Source organism: Notolepis coatsorum (assembly GCF_963971535.1).
Source record: "Notolepis coatsorum genome assembly, chromosome: 3".
Classification (NCBI taxonomy): Eukaryota; Metazoa; Chordata; class Actinopteri; order Aulopiformes; family Paralepididae; genus Notolepis; species Notolepis coatsorum.
Window position 1 is genome coordinate 4,883,277 of NC_140167.1, and position 21,096 is coordinate 4,904,372.

Here is a 21,096-nt window from a genome sequence, read left to right on the forward strand (position 1 = left end):
CCCCCCTCCCCCCTCCAAGTCTCTCCCCTCCCCCTCCACGCACGCCCCCCCCCCCCCCCCCTCCCCCCGCCATAACTTTTGGCCATCGGAAGCATCTCTCCTTCCGCTCTGTCTCGCGGAACAATGGGTGTGATTGAGAAGCGAAATAGACGACATTATTGAATTTTAATAACACCTTTCGAGGGGAGGGTGGGGGGGGGGGGGGGAGGGGGCGCGACTTCGAATGCACATTACCTGGCTTCCAGACGTGTGTGTGTGGTGTGTGTGTGTGTGTGTGTGTGTGTGTGTGTGTGTGTGTGTGTGTGTGTGTGTGTGTGTGTGTGTGTGTGTGTGTGTGTGTGTGTGTGTGTGTGTGTGTGTGTGTGTGTACAGGGAAGGGGCGAGGGGGAGGGGGAGGGGGGGGTCGGAACGGGGCGACCGCCTCATCAGGTTCGTGGCGGCGGCGGCGACTGAAAGACGGTCATAAGTGGCTATCAGCGCGGCCGACCCCGTCTGGATGGATCTCCCGCGCGGCCGCGGCGCTGCACCCCCCCCCCCCCCCCCCCGCCGTCTTCCATACGGAGGCTTAATTATCCCCCCGGGCGATGATTGAATCAACATTTGATTATAGCCTCCTGGCGGCTCCTCGGCCCGCGACGCGTCTGCGTTGTCCTTTACCCTCGGAGGAGACGACTCATTATTAGAGGATACGGTTTGGAGAAAATGTGAGAAAGTAGCCTGAGAGGAGTTGAGTTTTTCTGTGTTGGGAAGTAACTACGTATTTTTTTACTCTCAAGTACTGTACTTAACCCTTGGTAGTGAGGGCGGCTAGGTGGTGTAGTGGGCAAGGCGCTCGCCATCAACGCTGGAGACGCTGGGTTCGAATCCAGCTCTCGGCGTTGCTATCAGCTTGGGCTGGTCGTTCATACTAACACAATTGGCAGTGTTAGGGGTGGGAAAGCTGATGGGTGGGTCCTGGGCGTTGTGGACAGCGACCCTACAGTTCGGTCGGGGCGCCTGCACAGCGAGGGTAGGATCTGGAGGGAGGTAGTGCGGCCTCCCACATGTTACACTCTCCGGTGAGAATCTGCGCTGCCAGGCTGGCTGCCGGCTGGCTGCACATGGGTCAGAGGAAAGCATATGATGTGACAGTCTCCGGCCTCCCGGACCAACAGTAGGGGGGAGTGCGCAACAACCAGGAAGGCAAGGGGGTTGGGAATTGCATAACGACTAACAGTGGGATGGGAGAAAAATCGGAAAAAGGAGGGGGGGAAAAGATAATAAAAAATAAAAATAAAACTTTGGTAGTGTGGCAGTGAAAGGGTTAACCATTTGGTAGTGTGGCAGTGAAAGGGTTAACCATTTGGTAGTGTGGCAGTGAAAGGGTTAACCATTTTGGTAGTGTGGCAGTGAAAGGGTTAAGTATAATTTGGAGCTACTGTACTTGTACTTCATATGTGAGTATTTTACTTTTAGGAACTTAATACTTTTACTCTACTACATTTATCTGAACCCATCAGTTACTGGTTCAATTCAATCAATCCTTTATTTATTCTCGAAAAGACAATTGAGGTCGCCCTCATTTTCAATTGTCGTCGAGACTTTACACAGACATTTCAATGCACACTTTTCTACAATATAACAATAATAAATATTAATAACTAGCTATATAGTACTCTTCTTCACACATGGACCGCAGTCCAGGGTGCACCACAGCAATTCGTATAAAATGAACATAGGCATAAAATCAGCACACAATTGACAATAAAAAACAATGCATAAATTGCAGACATAAGAATAGGTATAAAAGTCTAAACTAATCTCCTGAAAAGCAGGCGCCATTTTGCCTCCTGAAAAAATATATGACAATACTTTTTCTTTTGTCAAAAGAGCTATTTTTTTTTGATCAAATTTTTTATTATTAATTACATGAAACAAGACAACACAATAACCACAGTAACAAAAAACATAACTTCACAGGAGAATAACAAACAATAATAATACAGAATAATAAATTATAAAGACAAAAAGAAAAAGAAACAGCGTCCAACCTATCAAATATAGATGGCTACTTCAATAACAAAAAGGTCTTCAAACATGGCAACCTTTCCCCACCTTTACAAAGTGGAGTGACTTAAAAGATTGTTTACGAGAGTGTTGCCGCAGATTTACTGTAGATAGCCTTCAAAAGAGCTCTTTAAGTGTTAATTAATGTTCCCACTTGGAAGTGGCGGATAGTGGGTATAGGGCATGATAAGCTTAGGCTTCTTCCCAGCTTCTTCCCCCAGGCCATCAGAGCCTTGAACACTGAACTCTCCACACACAAGCACACATGAGCACACACACGACACACACACACACTGTACACACTCACACACTAGCAACCACTTTAACATGAGCACACACACACTCATGCTGCACACGCTCACACTTATGGTCACTTTACAAAAGGAAAGGTCACTTTAAGAATAGTATAGTATAACTTGAGATTGTATAGTATAGCATTGTATAGCAGTGTACATAAAGACCCAGTGCCTCATCCGTAGCTAACAGTGTATTGCACTACCTCAGGACCTAGCATGTCCTACCATGCTCTGTAAATAACTCATGTACCGATATGCCCTACTTTGTTTACTTGTTTTATTGCACAATGTCGTTCTATTGGATTCTTATTATAGATTACTAATGTATTATGCACAATCGTTGCGGGCAAGACCCCCCGCATTTCATTGTATACTTGTATGCCGTGACAAATAAAACTCTTGACTTGACTCTTGACTTGACTTGACTTCCTACTAGGGATGCTCGATATTGGCTTTTTTACCGATACCGATATACCGATATTGTCCAACTCTTAATTTCCGATACCGATATCAACCGATACCGATATATGCAGGGTTTCCACCCCCCCCCCAAAATTGAATAATTTCAGGTAATTAACATTACATATCTCTTGTTGTGGAATTAACACAACATTATGCATACTTTTGACAATAAATAAAATCAGAATTTGTTCTTACTTGCTTGCCTGGGTAAATAAAGGTTATAGAAATGTAAAAAAATTATAATAATTTGTTGAAAACCAATACCAATATTTTCCGATATCACATTTTAATGCCGATATCGGCCGATAATATCGGTAGGCCGATAATATCGGACATCCCTACTTCCTACTCCTTTTCGAACAGTGATATATATATTTTTCGTTGTTTGTCTTTTTTTTCTTTTTTATTCTTTTAATCATGTTCGAAATAAAGATTCATTCATAATAATTCATTATTAAAAAGATCTAAATGTTGTTGTTATTCCCCTCCTCTCCCTCAGCCAGCGGAACTTGGCTGAGATCACGGAGCTGATCCACACGGCCTTCCTGGTGCACCGCGGCATCGTGGACCTGAAGGAGTGGAGCTCCCAGGACGGCCCGCTGAAGGACATGCAGTTTGGCAACAAGATAGCCGTCCTCAGCGGAGACTTCCTGCTGGCTAACGCCTGCACCGGCCTGGCCCAGCTGAACAACACCAAGGTATCCTGTAGTGGTGGGGGGAAATATAGATTTTTTTAAATTATTTAAAATATATATATATATATATTTTTTTTTTTTTTGTATAAGGAAGTTGCATTGTTCATTTCAATACCTGTAATAGTACAGTAGTCCAGTGGTTCCCAAAGTCGGGGTCGCGACCCAAAGGTGGGCCGCGAGCAGCCACGGGAGGGCCGCGAGATGATTTCCAAAAAATTAAAAACATTTTTCTTTTTTCTTTTTTTTTTGTCAGGTCACTGAACTTAGAAGCAGGCCAGGACAGTGTTTCTAGTTGTATTCTAAAATTCTATTCTATTGTATTTTAAAATGTGACTATATGGTTTTATATTAACTTAATAAATAAACAAAAACGAAAAATCTACTTATTTCAACGAACATTTCAAACTAAATAACAGATTATGCACATAAAACGCTGAAAACGAAGCAACAATAGTATTTTAATGAGGCTATTATTATTATCATTATTATTTTGCAACAAGTTAGCCCTCTCATAAATAGCACATATAAATGAATAACTAACTTGAACTAACTTCGGTCGCCTGGCAAAAAAAAAAGAAGAAAAAAAAGCCTGACGATGTGCATTGGGCCGCGGCTCTCTGACGCCTTTATTTTCTGGGTCCCGGCTTGAAAAGTTTGGGAACCCCTGCAGTAGTCCACACACACGTGTGCATTCAGTTAAGTTGGAATATGACTGTAATACAAACAGTTCAGTTTGTCAGGTACATGCAACACAGATTACAGTGTTGACATCCGTCTGCTTGAGAAAATACCATTTGCTGCAATAAAAATGATTGAAGTGAGATGAACAGACTGAAAACTGTATTTTATTAGATAAAACGTGTTGACAAAGTTTTACTTTGCAGTTGAAAAAGGGTAATAAATCGCAATATTAATATCGCAATACTCAGCATATAGCAATATATTTTGAATCGCAATGCTACCATATCGTGACCATCGTATCGTGATAATATCGTATCAAATCAAATCAAATCAAATTTATTTATAAGGCCCGACAACACACGTTAATGTCCCCATGGGCCGTACAAGTCTTCTTTAAACAAGTCAAGAAGAAAACATAACAATAAGTCAAGAACAGAACAAGAACACCATAAGGTCCAACAAATTTTAAATAAATGCAAATAAATGAAAGAATGCAAGCACTCCCAGACATACCCCACGCGAAGGTAAGGAAAAACTCACTAAAACCTAACAATAGGGAAAAATGCTCCACAGGCAGTGTGGAGGAGAGAGGGGGGGAGGAGTTAGAGAGTTCCCATGTTTGTGGTGCTGCAAAAAAGCAGACATGGGGGAAAATAAACTTCCTAACTAAACTAGACAGATTAATCTAAAGGTCAGTCCCCGACCAGGTGAGATCAGGGTAGGTTGAAGGAGAGAGAGAAAAGATGGGTCTTAAGCAGGGATTTAAAAGCTTCGACAGAGCAGGCGCCCCTGATGACGGCAGGTAATTTGTTCCACAGGTAGGGAGCGCGGTAGACAAAGGCTCTGTGGCCGGCGTATTTCTTTTTAACCCTAGGAATCGATAGAAGCCCCGCATTTTGTGAGCGCAGAGCACGAGCGGTCGAGTATCGGGAGATGAGATCGGATAGATAGAGCGGTGCAAGCCCATTAAAAAATTTGTAGGTGAGGAGTAGCACTTTAAAGTCAGATCGGGCTTGAATAGGAAGCCAGTGTAGGCAAGGCTGCATCAAAATAACTGTTTTGTTTCGTAGTGGCGTTTCAAATATGCCACTCTTCACAAGAGCTACCGTTTCTTGGCATAATTAGGCACTGGTTTGGTGCTGGGAGGATGCACGCATATTTTTCAGTCCATTCAGCATGATGAGCATGCCATATTTTTCTACTAACTGCCTGCTGGCGAAACTAGGCTACTAGCTACATTTATCTCACGGAGATGCTGTAAAACTGGGAACGAGGTTACTAGGTACAGTACCTGCAGATTAGACTACCTGTAGATGCGCTGTCAACTCGCTCTGACTCGGACCCGCTGAAAGAGACAACACTCATTCCGTGAAAACCCGCCCTACTCTGCTCTGATTCACAGACTGTGGGTGGGGGGGAAGAAACGCTGATGGTAGGGATGTCCCGATCACGTTTTTTTGCTCCCGATCCGATCCCGATCATGTGATTTTGAATATCGACCGATACCGATATTTCCCGATCCGATCATTTTTTCCTTTTTTTTTTCTTTTTTTTTTTCTTCAACAAACATGACCATGTTCACGTCTTAAACTCATACTGAGGCCTTAGTTTTGGTTTTAAATTGCATATCATCATTAATTTATTTATTGTCACACAGAGCAGAAGAACTTTGCCAAAACAAACCAATAGTATCCAGCTGCAGAACGGCTAAACAGCCACACTCTCAGACTCAAACGCATTTCCTTTGATTTAAGTATACATCAAATGATTTATGAAGTTAACTTTTCACCTGGATAACGTCAACATTCAGGGTGAATGTAATGTGAGAAATTGGGATTAAAAAAAATTTAAAAAAAAATTATTTGGGTCTGAGAGTGTGGCTGGTCTGCCGTTCTGCAGCTGGATACTATTGGTTTGTTTTGGCAAAATTCTTCTGCTCTGTGTGACAATAAATAAATTAATGATGATATGCAATTTAAAACCAAAACTAAGGCCTCAGTATGAGTTTAAGACGTGAACATGGTCATGTTTGTTGAATAAAAAAAAAAGTTTAAAACGTGATCGGATCGGGACATCCCTAGCTGATGGGACGCTGAATGTGATTGGACCAGAGTAGCCAGACACACACAGACAGGCAGAGCACTGCTTGCAGAGGAGACGGTGGAGAATTTCGAGGATGCCTGCCATACGCACTGGATATATTTTCCTTCCACTTGGTATCACTCTGGAATCACGTTTCAACCAAGTCACTAACGTAACGTTGCTGTCATGAGCCTGCGCTATGGTAGCCTACAAGTGATAAAATAAATAAAACATCCATCTAGGCCACAGCACGGCTAAACCCTGGCTAGTGGAGACAAGGCCACAGCACGGTTAAACCCTGGCTAGTGGAGACAAGGCCACAGCACGGTTAAACCCTGGCTAGTGGAGACAAGGCCACAGCACGGCTAAACCCTGGTTAGTGGAGACAAGGCCACAGCACGGCTAAACCCTGGCTAGTGGAGACAAGGCCACAGCACGGCTAAACCCTGGCTAGTGGAGACGAGGCCACAGCACGGTTAAACCCTGGCTAGTGGAGACTAGGCCACAGCACGGCTAAACCCTGGCTAGTGGAGACAAGGCCACAGCACGGTTAAACCCTGGCTAGTGGAGACAAGGCCACAGCACGGTTAAACCCTGGCTAGTGGAGACAAGGCCACAGCACGGTTAAACCCTGGCTAGTGGAGACAAGGCCACAGCACGGCTAAACCCTGGTTAGTGGAGACAAGGCCACAGCACGGCTAAACCCTGGCTAGTGGAGACAAGGCCACAGCACGGCTAAACCCTGGCTAGTGGACACAAGGCCACCTCATGGCTAAACCCTGGCTAGTGGAGACAAGGCCACAGCATGGCTAAACCCTGGCTAGTGGAGACAAGGCCACAGCACGGCTAAACCCTGGCTAGTGGAGACAAGGCCACAGCACGGCTAAACCCTGGCTAGTGGAGACAAGGCCACAGCACGGCTAAACCCTGGCTAGTGGAGACGAGGCCACAGCACGGCTAAACCCTGGCTAGTGGAGACGAGGCCACAGCACGGCTAAACCCTGGCTAGTGGAGACGAGGCCACAGCATGGCTAAACCCTGGCTAGTGGAGACGAGGCCACAGCACGGCTAAACCCTGGCTAGTAGAGACGAGGCCAGAAGACAACAGGTCATCTCCTCACACGCAGGGACAACAAGACAAACCTTGGACACTCAGACATTTTGACGGCCTACTCTGTGGTCCGGCGGTGTGTGTGACGGAGAGGAATCCCCGACGTCGGCGGGCGTTCTCCCCGTTCACGCCGACGGAGAGGTGCGCTCGGGAGCATCGAGCACACACACACACACACACACACACCGCAGATGATGTCTTTTTTTAACGCGTACCCCGGTAAACCCCCTCGCTGACAGGATCTGTCGGCACGCTCTGCCGTCAGAATGTGGTTTGCCCCCGCCCTGTATCAAAATAACCGTGACCCCCCTCTCCCCCGCGCAGCCCAGACCGGCCCCCCTCCCCCCTTCTTATTCAGCGGACGCTGTCTAGGGTTTAAGTCTCCGGTAGTCGAAACGGGAATCTGAAGACGAAAAAAAAAGAAAGTCTCGTCTCCCAAAAGGATGACATAAGCGAGCGGCGTGCCGCCCCTCCCCCCCGGTCGCTTCTCGTATTTGGAAAACGTCAAAGAAGCATTTAAGGAATACGTCGGTGTTTGGCTTTTAAAAAATCCTTTAGGACACTTTAGCTTGAAGCCGCAATGAGGTCTCAGCCGCCTCGCTCACCGAGCCTCCGACGTCTCTTCCAGCCGGAGAAGTGAAACCACACTCTTTCCCTTGAGGATGATCATGATGATGATTAATAATTATAATAATAATAAAATAAGAAACCTCTCACTCACACGCCGACTTGAGAATGAAAACGTGTCAGACTCGTCTCGCCGCGAGTCATTGATAACGCGCGGGGGGAGGGGGGAGGGTGTACATAGAAGGCCGCTTCCGTTTGGCTATTTGACATAAAAGTCAAGAGATATTTATAGCATAAAAAAAAACTGCATACTTTAATAAACACGATGTCTTGACCTGAACCGGACCGCGTCACGTTCAGACGACAGTGAAACCGTTTTCATATGAAAAGCTGGTGTTTTTAAGGCAGAGAGAGAGAGAGGGAGAGAGAGAAAGAGGGGGAGAGAGAGAGAGGGCGGAGAGAGGGAGGGAGAGAGGCAGAGGGAGAGAGGCAGAGAGAGAGAGGCAGAGAGAGAGATAGAGGGATAGAGAGCAGGGAGAGACAGAGAGATAGAGAGAGGGATAGAGAGAGCAGGGAGAGAGAGAGGCAGAAGGTGAGAGAGAGAGAGAGAGAGAGAGAGAGCAGGGAGAGAGATGGGGGAGAGAGAAAGAGGGACAGAGAGAGGGGGGGAGAGAGGGAGGGAGAAAGAGGGGAGGGGAGAGAGAGAGAGAGAGGAAGGGGAGAGAGGGGGAGAGAGGGGGAGAGAGTGGGAGAGAGAGAGCAGGGATTATGTGTCCTGGCTCTGAGTGGAATCCTAGGCCTCTACTTGTATAAACGGTAAAGTAATCTGGCTGCGTGGCTCCGGTTTCACCTCCTCGCAGAGCTGTCGGCAAAACACGATCCGGCTGGATTTGGGAATGAAGTAGGGTGGGGGCGGGGGGGGTGCTTATCTGATACTTTCCAAAAAAAGACCCCCCCCCCCCCCCCCTCCCCTCCCCACCTTACACACACACACACACACACACACACACACACACACACACACACACACTTCCCAAAGCACATACACACACAGAGAGACACCACATCTGGTAACACTGGAAGCACATTGTCCTCTCCGCGTCTGCGGTTGTGAAGCTCCAGTTCCCTCAATATTTTCCCCGGGTCGGATCCGGTTCCTCCAAAGGGCACGGAGTCGTCTGGGTCATCGGAGTCGTCTGGAGTGAGTCGTCTGGAGTCGTCTGAGTCATATGGGTCATCCGAGTCGTCTGAGAGTGAGTCGTCTGGAGTCGTCCGAGTCATATGGGTCATCCGAGTCGTCTGAGAGTGAGTCGTCTGAGTCATATGGGTCATCCGAGTCGTCTGAGAGTGAGTCGTCTGGAGTTGTCTGAGTCATATGGGTCATCCGAGTCGTCTGAGAGTGAGTCGTCTGGAGTCGTCTTGAGTCGTCTTGAGTAAGGCTGCTACACGAGTCTTGCTCAAATGTGAATCGCGATTTTTCCCTCTACATTTACATTTAGTCATTTAGCTGCAACGCTTTTATCCAAAGCGACTTACAAGTTCTGTACGACAAGTCATCAGGAAGGGTACGACTATCAGCTGAGTAACAATGTTCATCAAAGTGTTGAGTGCTACAGTGTAGGTTAGTTTATTAGGACAAGTGCATGACAGTAAGGTTAGTTGGGGTTAGATATATATATATTTTTTTTTATTTTTTTTTTTATTATTTCAGATAATGGTTGAAGAAGTGCGTCTTTAGTCGACAGTGAAAGATTGGACGGGTTTCGGCTGTCCTAACTGGGGTGGGTAGTTCATTCCACCATTGTGGGGCAAGCACTGAGAATAGGCGGCTTCTCTTTGATGACCCTCCCGGAGCTCGGATAGGAGTGGGTCTGAGGCGGCCAGAAGATGCAGAGCGTAGGGGTCTTGAGGGTGTGTACTGTAGTTAGAGAATGGCTGTTTACTGCAGAGTGGAGGGACTGGGGGACCCATGTTACTGACCAGACACTCTATATCAGTGATGGCTGTTTACTGCAGAATGGAGGGACTGGGAGACCCATGTTACTGACCAGACACTCTATATTAGTGATGACTGTTTACTGCAGAATGGAGGGACTGGGAGATCCATGTTACTGACCAGACACTCTACAGCAGTGATGACTGTTTACTGCAGAGTGGAGGGACTGGGAGACCCATGTTACTGACCAGACACTCTATATCAGTGATGGCTGTTTACTGCAGAGCAGGAGGGACTGGGAGACCCATGTTACTGACCAGACACTCTATATCAGTGATGGCTGTTTACTGCAGAGCGGAGGGACTGGGAGACCCATGTTACTGACCAGACACTCTATATCAGTGATGGCTGTTTACTGCAGAGTGGAGGGACTGAGAGACCCATGTTACTGACCAGACACTCTATATCAGTGATGGCTGTTTACTGCAGAGTGGAGGGACTGGGAGACCCATGTTACTGACCAGACACTCTATATCAGTGATGGCTGTTTACTGCAGAGTGGAGGGACTGGGAGACCCATGTTACTGACCAGACACTCTATATCAGTGATGACTGTTTACTGCAGAGTGGAGGGACTGAGAGACCCATGTTACTGACCAGACACTATATATCAGTGATGGCTGTTTACTGCAGAGAGGAGGGACTGGGAGACCCATGTTACTGACCAGACACTCTATATCAGTGATGGCTGTTTACTGCAGAGTGGAGGGACTGAGAGACCCATGTTACTGACCAGACACTCTACAGCAGGTGACGGCTGTCGGAATGTAGAGCTATTATTTGAATGTGTAGACCACCTTTTCTAACAAAGTGAATACCACTGACGGCACCTTTTAATGAAAATCAGATTATATGTCTGCCTCATTTGTCGCCCGTCTTCATGTCCCTGAACACATGTAATAAAGTGTCTTTATCTGTCCGCGACGCACCGATCCTGATCTGATGTCGGATGTTACGCCGATACTTGGCAGTATTAAGGATCAGAGGAATTACCCGACTGTATATACTAGAGAGAGAGTGGGAGCAGTGAGGCGGACTGGAGCGAGACCGATTCCTAGAGAGACGGATTCCTGGATGGGTTAGTGTCCTGTGGATGGGTTAGAGTTAGTGTCCTGTGGATGGGTTAGAGTTAGTGTCCTGTGGATGGGTTAGAGTTAGTGTCCTGTGGATGGGTTAGTGTCCTGTGGATGGGTTAGAGTTAGTGTCCTGTGGATGGGTTAGTGTCCTGTGGATGGGTTAGAGTTAGTGTCCTGTGGATGGGTTAGAGTTAGTGTCCTGTGGATGGGTTAGAGTTAGTGTCCTGTGGATGGGTTAGAGTTAGTGTCCTGTGGATGGGTTAGAGTTAGTGTCCTGTGGATGGGTTAGAGTTAGTGTCCTGTGGATGGGTTAGAGTTAGTGTCCTGTGGATGGGTTAGAGTTAGTGTCCTGTGGATGGGTTAGAGTTAGTGTCCTGTGGATGGGTTAGTGTTAGTGTCCTGTGGATGGGTTAGAGTTAGTGTCCTGTGGATGGGTTAGTGTCCTGTGGATGGGTTAGAGTTAGTGTCCTGTGGATGGGTTAGAGTTAGTGTCCTGTGGATGGGTTAGAGTTAGTGTCCTGTGGATGGGTTAGAGTTAGTGTCCTGTGGATGGGTTAGAGTTAGTGTCCTGTGGATGGGTTAGAGTTAGTGTCCTATGGATTGGTTAGTGTTAGTGTCCTGTGGATGGGTTAGTGTTAGTGTCCTGTGGATGAGTTAGTGTCCTGTGGATGGGTTAGAGTTAGTGTCCTGTGGATGAGTTAGTGTCCTGTGGATGGGTTAGTGTTAGTGTCCTGTGGATGGGTTAGAGTTAGTGTCCTGTGGATGGGTTAGAGTTAGTGTCCTGTGGATGGGTTAGAGTTAGTGTCCTGTGGATGGGTTAGAGTTAGTGTCCTGTGGATGGGTTAGAGTTAGTGTCCTGTGGATGGGTTAGTGTTAGTGTCCTGTGGATGGGTTAGTGTCCTGTGGATGGGTTAGAGTTAGTGTCCTGTGGATGGGTTAGAGTTAGTGTCCTGTGGATGGGTTAGAGTTAGTGTCCTGTGGATGGGTTAGTGTTAGTGTCCTGTGGATGGGTTAGAGTTAGTGTCCTGTGGATGGGTTAGTGTTAGTGTCCTATGGATTGGTTAGTGTTAGTGTCCTGTGGATGGGTTAGTGTTAGTGTCCTGTGGATGAGTTAGTGTCCTGTGGATGGGTTAGAGTTAGTGTCCTGTGGATGAGTTAGTGTCCTGTGGATGAGTTAGTGTCCTGTGGATGGGTTAGAGTTAGTGTCATGTGGATGGGTTAGTGTTAGTGTCCTGTGGATGGGTTAGTGTTAGTGTCCTGTGGATGGGTTAGTGTTAGTGTCCTGTGGATGGGTTAGAGTTAGTGTCCTGTGGATGGGTTAGAGTTAGTGTCCTGTGGATGGGTTAGAGTTAGTGTCCTGTGGATGGGTTAGTGTCCTGTGGATGGGTTAGAGTCCTGTGGATGGGTTAGTGTTAGTGTCCTGTGGATGGGTTAGTGTCCTGTGGATGGGTTAGAGTCATGTGGATGGGTTAGAGTTAGTGTCCTGTGGATGGGTTAGTGTTAGTGTCCTGTGGATGGGTTAGAGTTAGTGTCATGTGGATGGGTTAGAGTTAGTGTCCTGTGGATGGGTTAGAGTTAGTGTCCTGTGGATGGGTTAGTGTTAGTGTCCTGTGGATGGGTTAGTGTCCTGTGGATGGGTTAGAGTCCTGTGGATGGGTTAGTGTTAGTGTCCTGTGGATGGGTTAGTGTTAGTGTCCTGTGGATGGGTTAGAGTTAGTGTCCTGTGGATGGGTTAGGTTAGTGTCCTGTGGATGGGTTAGAGTTAGTGTCCTGTGGATGGGTTAGAGTTAGTGTCCTGTGGATGGGTTAGAGTTAGTGTCCTGTGGATGGGTTAGAGTTAGTGTCCTGTGGATGGGTTAGAGTTAGTGTCCTGTGGATGGGTTAGAGTTAGTGTCCTGTGGATGGGTTAGAGTTAGTGTCCTGTGGATGGGTTAGAGTTAGTGTCCTGTGGATGGGTTAGTGTTAGTGTCCTGTGGATGGGTTAGAGTTAGTGTCCTGTGGATGGGTTAGTGTTAGTGTCCTGTGGATGTGTTAGTGTTAGTGTCCTGTGGATGGGTTAGTGTTAGTGTCCTGTGGATGGGTTAGAGTTAGTGTCCTGTGGATGGGTTAGAGTTAGTGTCCTGTGGATGGGTTAGAGTTAGTGTCCTGTGGATGGGTTAGAGTTAGTGTCCTGTGGATGGGTTAGGTTAGTGTCCTGTGGATGGGTTAGTGTTAGTGTCCTGTGGATGGGTTAGAGTTAGTGTCCTGTGGATGGGTTAGAGTTAGTGTCCTGTGGATGGGTTAGGTTAGTGTCCTGTGGATGGGTTAGAGTTAGTAATAACAAACCCTCTTTCAAAGTCACTTAGATCTTTCCCTATTCCCCTTCCATCTTCTTCCAAAATCGAGGTCAGCTGACCAGCATTTCTATACACGCCACAGAGCATGACATAATAATAATAATAATAATAATAATAATAATAATAATAATAATAATAATAATAATAATAATAATAATAATAATAATAATAATAATAATAATAATAATAATAGATCAAATTTCTATAGCGTCTTTCATGAAACCCAAGGTCGCTTTACAATCAAGAGGGCTAGGGAAAGGGGGCAATAGGGGAAAAAGGAAAAAGGGGAGGATATGAGGGCAGGTAAGGGATAATGAACCTAATCTAAACTAACTAATGGGGAAAAGCCTTGGTGAAAAGGTGTGTGTGTTGAGAGCAGTTTTGAAAGTGTCCAGGGTTGGGGGCGTTGCGGATTCCAGGGAGGAGAGAGTTCCAGAGGGTAGGGGACGCCACGCTGAAGGCTCTATGTCACAGAAAGTCCGCAACATGATGTTAATAGCTGAATCATATCACTCAGTAACACCTGTATGGGAAGCATCTGCATTCGTTATGTTTCTCCACTCGTCCATTCAGGTGTCTCCTTTTAATTTGTCTGTCTCGTCTACCGTCAGGTTAGATGGAAGTCACCCCTCGGATCTGGAGACACGGTGTTCTGGTTGAAAGAGAAGGGAGACCGGGAGCCTCATTTAGCTTCCTCTTATGTGCCGTATCTCAGAATAGAACAGTTGAGTTACTCGCCATTTATTTGTCAGTGGGAACAGTCGCACACTGTGTGTGTTGTGCTCTATAATCTGTTGAGCTGAGCTCTAAATACCACTCTTATTAGCAGGTCACGTGATGGGCCAGAGATCTAGTCTTCGAGATCGGCCAGAATCAACAGGTTCATCCACACTGTGATATTAGTAGGGCTGACCTTCAAATCTTTTTTTTGGAATTTGAAGCTTCGGGCTGAGATTCGATTTTAATTCGAAGCTTCGAGATAAAAATAAATTAAAAAAAAAATTTGTGGGACTTTGTTCAACTTTGTCAGTGCTGTAAAGTTTAAACCTTTTTAAATCTTAGACAAACAAAACACTTTGCTTTCATGAAATATTGTACTTGCCGTCATTTGAGGCTTTATAAAAGCAGCACAATAAACACAAATATGTCAGTGCCGAGTCCGACCTCATCTTAAATAACAAACAGCATTGTTTGTTGTAGTTAACAAAGAGAGGTAGAGTTGATTTTGCACACAAAAAAAGAGCATATATTAAAAAAAAAAATAAGAAAAATAATAATCAACATTTATTTTCATATTCGAATCCCATGCCCATCGAACGAAGCTTCGAAGTATTTAAGACAGCCCTAGATATTAGTAATATTAGTAACTGCACCTTAAATTGTGTGTTCATGACACCATCACTACTGCGGTCCAATCTTATAACCCTGATCTTTTTCTTTTTTTCATTCAATCTTTATTTTCAACGACGTTGAGCATTGCATACATAATAAACACATGATAAATACATAATAAATACATGATAAACACATAATAAACACATGATAAATACACGATAAACACATAATAAATACATAATAAACACATGATAAATACATAATAAATACATGATAAACACATAATAAATACATAATAAATACATGATGAATACATAATAAATACATGATAAATACATAATAAATACATTATCTACTAGCAAACTAACAGTCTTACCTCTATGTAAAGTCATCTACTAGTAAACTAGTGACCACTGTTGTCCCTGCTGTCAACACCACCATTCCTCCCAGGTGTTTGATTGAATTGATTGATTGAAAACTTTATTAACAGATTGCAGAATGGGTACAATACAGTACAGCTCAATACACACAATTGTTAAGGGGATGCAGACCAGAGAAAGACTTTCGTCTTGTTTACATCAGGGTCCCCCATTTTCAATTCATCATATGACACACATGACATACAGATAGACAGTACTGCTACATCTATACATTTATGACATACCAGATTTGCAAATACAGTATTGTTTGTGATACAAAAAGAGTCCAGAAAAGGGAGTATATACATTTGATGTAAAAACTGTACATTGGAGGAGGTTGGGTGGGGTTGTGTGGGGGGGGGGGGTTGGGTATGGAGGGGTTGGGGGGGGGAAACACTGTACAACTGTACAAGCAAAACTGTACATTGGGATATTGACAACCATACTAGGTAATTTACATTGGAGGGGGTTGGGGGGGGGGGGGAACACTGTACAAACAAGCAAAACTGTACATTGGAATATTGACAACCATACTAGGTAAATTACTGTACATTGGAGGGGGTTGGGTTAGGATATTTACAGGGGCCAATTTCGAATTGTGTCGAATTGTGTCTCATCATTCACTTCCTTTCATGTTGAGGACCAAGTCTGAATATCAGACTTCTGAACTATAAACAAACTACTCCTGTGAATATTTCAATAAAACAGACTGAGTCAATGGTTCTGAGTCAATGGTACGTGTTTGTTTTGGCATTTGATGTGTGTTTACAGATTTATGAAAAATAAAAGCAGACCCGGTCAGTTTGTTGTAGGTTTTGAGTGAGCTGTGTACCTTTGACCTGCATGCAGTGTTAATTTTGTCAACGAAAATGATGACTAAAATTATGGTCGTCAACGAAGCTTTTCCCCCCTGATTAAATCTAGACTAAAACGAAAAAGACCAAATCGAGACTAAAACCGACTAAGGCTAAAATGCTCGGACCTGTAGTTGACTAAAACAACTGACTAAACGAAAAATAAATGAAGGTGACTAAATATGATGAAAATGAAAAAGGAGCATTTGACACACGACTAAAGGCCGTGTTCACATCTGAAAGTCCACGGATAGTCCGGACTTTCTGGTGGACCAAATGTGAGAATGATACATTGTTTGATTTTGGTTTGCGTTCACAAATTTCTTTAGCGCACCTAATTTGTAGTTGAGTTGAGAGCGAGAGAGAGAGAGAGCGAGAGAGATACTGTCATTACGCGCGCGGCGTGAGTCTGACTACGGAGCGCACACTGCAATGCACTGTAGGCTACTTTGCTTCCTAGATTAGGTACTATATAAAGTTCGATTGCGTTCACACCGACAGCAAAAACGCACAGTGCTCACCACTTTGAAACGGACCAAGTCCCAACTTTTCAAGAGGACCATGGCTCGGTTGTTTGGTCCTCACAATAGTTTGGTTTGTGTTCAAACCTCTCCAAACAAAACGGAACTATTGATTTAAAGGGACCATGGTTCACTTAAAACAGACCAAACAGGGTAGGTGTGAACGAACGCGCCCTAAGACTAAAACTCAAATTTAAATAGCTGACAAAATTAACACTGCCTGCGTGGAATGTTGGGGAGCGGTCACCACGGTTACCTGCTGCCTTGCTGGAGTAAAGATTCTAAACATTCGGTGAGAAGTTGACAGTTGGTCAAACTGCACCTCCAGTGAGATATAGTTCCTTATACTGATCATCTGAATGTGTTGCTGTGCACTAGTGTTGTCACGATACTGGAATTTCTAACTTCGATACGATACCTTGAAAAGTATCGATATTCGATACCATTTTCGATACCACGGGAAAAAAGGTTCAATCTTAAAATAAAACAAATAAATGCTTTTGTTGCTGGTTGATTCTCCTCAGCTTCTCTCTGGTACTATAAGAGAAGATAAATATAACACTTTTAAAACCCTTTGTTTATCTTTAGATCACACATTTAAAAATAACTGTTCATCTCACTTCAATCATCTTTATTGCAGAACATGGTATTTTCTCAAGCAGACCGATGTCAACACTGTAATCTGTGTTGCATGTACCTGACAAACTGAACTGTTTGTATTACAGTCATATTCCAACTTAACTGAATGCACACATGTGTGTGTGTGTGTGGACTACTGTATTGAAATGTACAATGCAACTTCCTTATACAAAAAAAAAATATATATATATTTTTTTTTTATGAATAATTAAATATCTATATTTCGGGAAATGAGTATTGAAACCGTTTTAAATATTCAGAATCGATATGTATCGATTTTTCGATATTTTTGACAACACTACTCTGAACTGAACGTGTTGCTCTCTGCACTGAATGTGTTGCTCTGCACTGAATGTGTTGCTCTGCACTGAACGTGTTGCTCTGCACTGAACGTGTTGCTCTGCACTGAACGTGTTGCTCTGCACTGAACGTGTTGCTCTGCACTGAACGTGTTGCTCTCTGCACTGAATGTGTTGCTCTGCACTGAATGTGTTGCTCTCTGCACTGAACGTGTTGCTCTCTGCACTGAATGTGTTGCTCTCTGCACTGAACGTGTTGCTCTTCTGCACTGAATGTGTTGCTCTGCACTGAATGTGTTGCTCTGCACTGAATGTGTTGCTCTGCACTGAATGTGTTGCTCTGCACTGAACGTGTTGCTCTGCACTGAATGTGTTGCTCTGCACTGAATGTGTTGCTCTGCACTGAACGTGTTGCTCTCTGCACTGAATGTGTTGCTCTGCACTGAACGTGTTGCTCTCTGCACTGAATGTGTTGCTCTGCACTGAACGTGTTGCTCTGCACTGAACGTGTTGCTCTGCACTGAACGTGTTGCTCTGCACTGAATGTGTTGCTCTCTGCACTGAACGTGTTGCTCTGCACTGAACGTGTTGCTCTCTGCACTGAATGTGTTGCTCTGCACTGAACGTGTTGCTCTGCACTGAACGTGTTGCTCTGCACTGAACGTGTTGCTCTCTGCACTGAATGTGTTGCTCTCTGCACTGAACGTGTTGCTCTTCTGCACTGAATGTGTTGCTCTGCACTGAATGTGTTGCTCTGCACTGAATGTGTTGCTCTGCACTGAATGTGTTGCTCTGCACTGAACGTGTTGCTCTCTGCACTGAATGTGTTGCTCTGCACTGAATGTGTTGCTCTGCACTGAACGTGTTGCTCTCTGCACTGAATGTGTTGCTCTGCACTGAATGTGTTGCTCTGCACTGAATGTGTTGCTCTCTGCACTGAATGTGTTGCTCTGCACTGAACGTGTTGCTCTGCACTGAATGTGTTGCTCTCTGCACTGAATGTGTTGCTCTGCACTGAACGTGTTGCTCTCTGCACTGAATGTGTTGCTCTGCACTGAATGTGTTGCTCTCTGCACTGAATGTGTTGCTCTCTGCACTGAATGTGTTGCTCTCTGCACTGAATGTGTTGCTCTGCACTGAATGTGTTGCTCTCTGCACTGAACGTGTTGCTCTCTGCACTGAATGTGTTGCTCTGCACTGAATGTGTTGCTCTCTGCACTGAACGTGTTGCTCTGCACTGAATGTGTTGCTCTGCACTGAACGTGTTGCTCTGCACTGAATGTGTTGCTCTGCACTGAATGTGTTGCTCTGCACTGAACGTGTTGCTCTGCACTGAATGTGTTGCTCTGCACTGAATGTGTTGCTCTGCACCAGGGTTAGAAATTAACATTTTTTTTCAAGGGCTTTTTTTGCCCCCCTTAATTGATTTTCAGGGGCTTTTTTTTGTATTTCGGGGGCACTGCATTTTTATGATAAACGGTAGGGGTGGGACGGTTCACAAAATGGGACGGTTTGGTTCGTATCACGATTTTGGGGTCACGGTTTTCAGTTCGATATATGTTAATTTTTATTAAAAAAAATTTAACACTCAAATCTAAACATGCTTCTCATTTATTAAAAATAAAATAAAAGGTTTACAGTGTTTACAGCCTTTAATAATGTTTGGCACACAAAGACCGAACTGACTGAAAAATATAGGCTACATTTGTCAAAGTATTAACTTAGTGCAAACAAACAATATGCTCAGCCAGCACTAGACTTTCCTTTCTTTAATATAAACACACAAAAACAATGTCAACCATGTTTAAATTCCCTGATTGTCAGTTCTTAATGGAAAGATTCGTTTTCTGCTTGAAATTATTATGTTTCCGTCTACATTTATTTAGACTAACATTATTTAAATATTGAGTGCAACTGTGGTGGATTACGTAATTCGGTGAGTTGGAACTATCTATGGGTTGGCGCCGGGTCCCCCACGGACATTTTAGCGTCACGGACCACCAGCCCAGACAATGTTATCAGCTCCGCCTCCGGTAACGTTAGGAGGAGACGTTCTAACATCAACATGCAGTGGAAAAGCGGCAATAGTCCCGGTTGGAGTTAGTAAAACACAGTTGTATGTTAGCCTTCTTGGATGTTGAATAAACGCCTATCATTGTCTTTAAACACCCCGCCTCTCAGACTCCCATTTCCTCCTCTGCTACAGTAGCTAGTAGCTACGGTGACATTTCATTGACTACAGTATTAGCTTGCGGGCTGCGTCGGGCTACCATAGTTAAAACGTGCGTTGTGTTTACAAACTCCTAACGCTATGGCAAGATGTGTGTAGGCATATGTAATGTTAATGGCTATGTTTTTAAAGTCGTAATGAAGATTGATTTATATTGTGCGTGCCATTTTTACACAAACTGACTGGCAGCTGGCTGCCTGCAGCCAGTGCAGAACACCGGCTCCGCCAAATGATTTTTTTTTATTTGCGCGTCATCTGAACCGTACTCCCACAGACGCTCCATTACCGGATAAATATATATATATAATTAGTAAACTGTCGGGGGCATTAAGTGCCCTCCTTAACTGATTTTCGAGGGCATTTTGTCCATTTTCAAGGGCATTTTCAAGGGCATTATGCCCCAAGCCTGGCTTCAGAACATCCCACTCCACTGACACATGCCTTCTCTATTTGAATGACCACATCAAACAAGAGGTGGACGCAGGCAAATACTGCGGCATGGTCATGCTGGACCTACAAAAGGCCTTTGACACGGTCAATCACTCCATTCTGATTGACAAGCTAAAAGCAATTGGTTTTGATAGTCTATCAGTGAGCTGGATGCAATCCTACCTTGAGGGGAGGGAACAGATGGTGGAGGTAAACGGTACCCTATCCCCCCCCCTCACAGTGAGCTGTGGTGTTCCACAAGGAAGCATACTAGGACCGCTACTGTTCCTAATTTATGCAAATGACATGTCGTCAGCTTGTGACTGCAACTTGTTCCTGTTTGCGGACGACTCAGCCCTGCTGGTCTCTGACAAGAACAAGTTACAGGTTGAAAAAACCCTCAGCTCGGAACTAGGCAGAATCTGCATATGGCTCGCTGATAACAAACTATCATTACACATGGGCAAAACAGAGTCCATTCTCTTCGGTTCAAATAACAAACTCAGCAAGACCGACGGCTTCTCAGTTACAGTGGGTGACAATATTGTCACAAGGAAAGATGAAATTACCTACCTGGGGTCCATCCTAGAGGCTAATCTCTCCTGTGACAAAATGGCATCCAATGTAATAAAAAAAGTCAACCAACGAACTCGATTCTTGTACCGGATCTCCTCTCTGGTAAACAAGAACACCCTGAAGACTCTGGCAGGAGCACTCATTCAGGGGTACTACGACTATGCTTGCACCTCATGGTACCAAAGCACCTCAAAGGCGCTAAAAACAAAATTACAAACATCTCAAAACAAACTGGTCAGACTACTGCTTGACCTTACTCCTAGAACCCACCTCACCCCTGCCCACTTCGACAACCTAGGATGGCTTAGAGTAGACGACAGAGTACAACAACTTGCAATGGGCCTGGTCTACAAGATACACTACACGACCAAGGTACCCATGTACATGTCAAAATACTTCCCAAAGGTCAGTGAATACCACGATCACAACACCAGAGGGAGCTCCAC

General features: G+C 44.8%; 1 protein-coding gene across 1 annotated transcript in view; it reads left to right on the forward strand.

Moving 5' to 3' along the window:
* Positions 1-123: 123 nt before the first annotated feature.
* pdss2 (prenyl (decaprenyl) diphosphate synthase, subunit 2) overlaps positions 124-21,096 on the forward strand; it is a gene marked incomplete at its 5' end in the record, with an annotated part of 28,466 nt that continues 7,493 nt past the window's right edge. Inside the window, 2 exons of the mRNA XM_084310343.1 lie at positions 124-127; positions 3,267-3,502. Of these exons, the coding sequence (XP_084166469.1) occupies positions 124-127; positions 3,267-3,502 (240 nt within the window). The remainder of the gene's footprint in view (positions 128-3,266; positions 3,503-21,096) is intronic.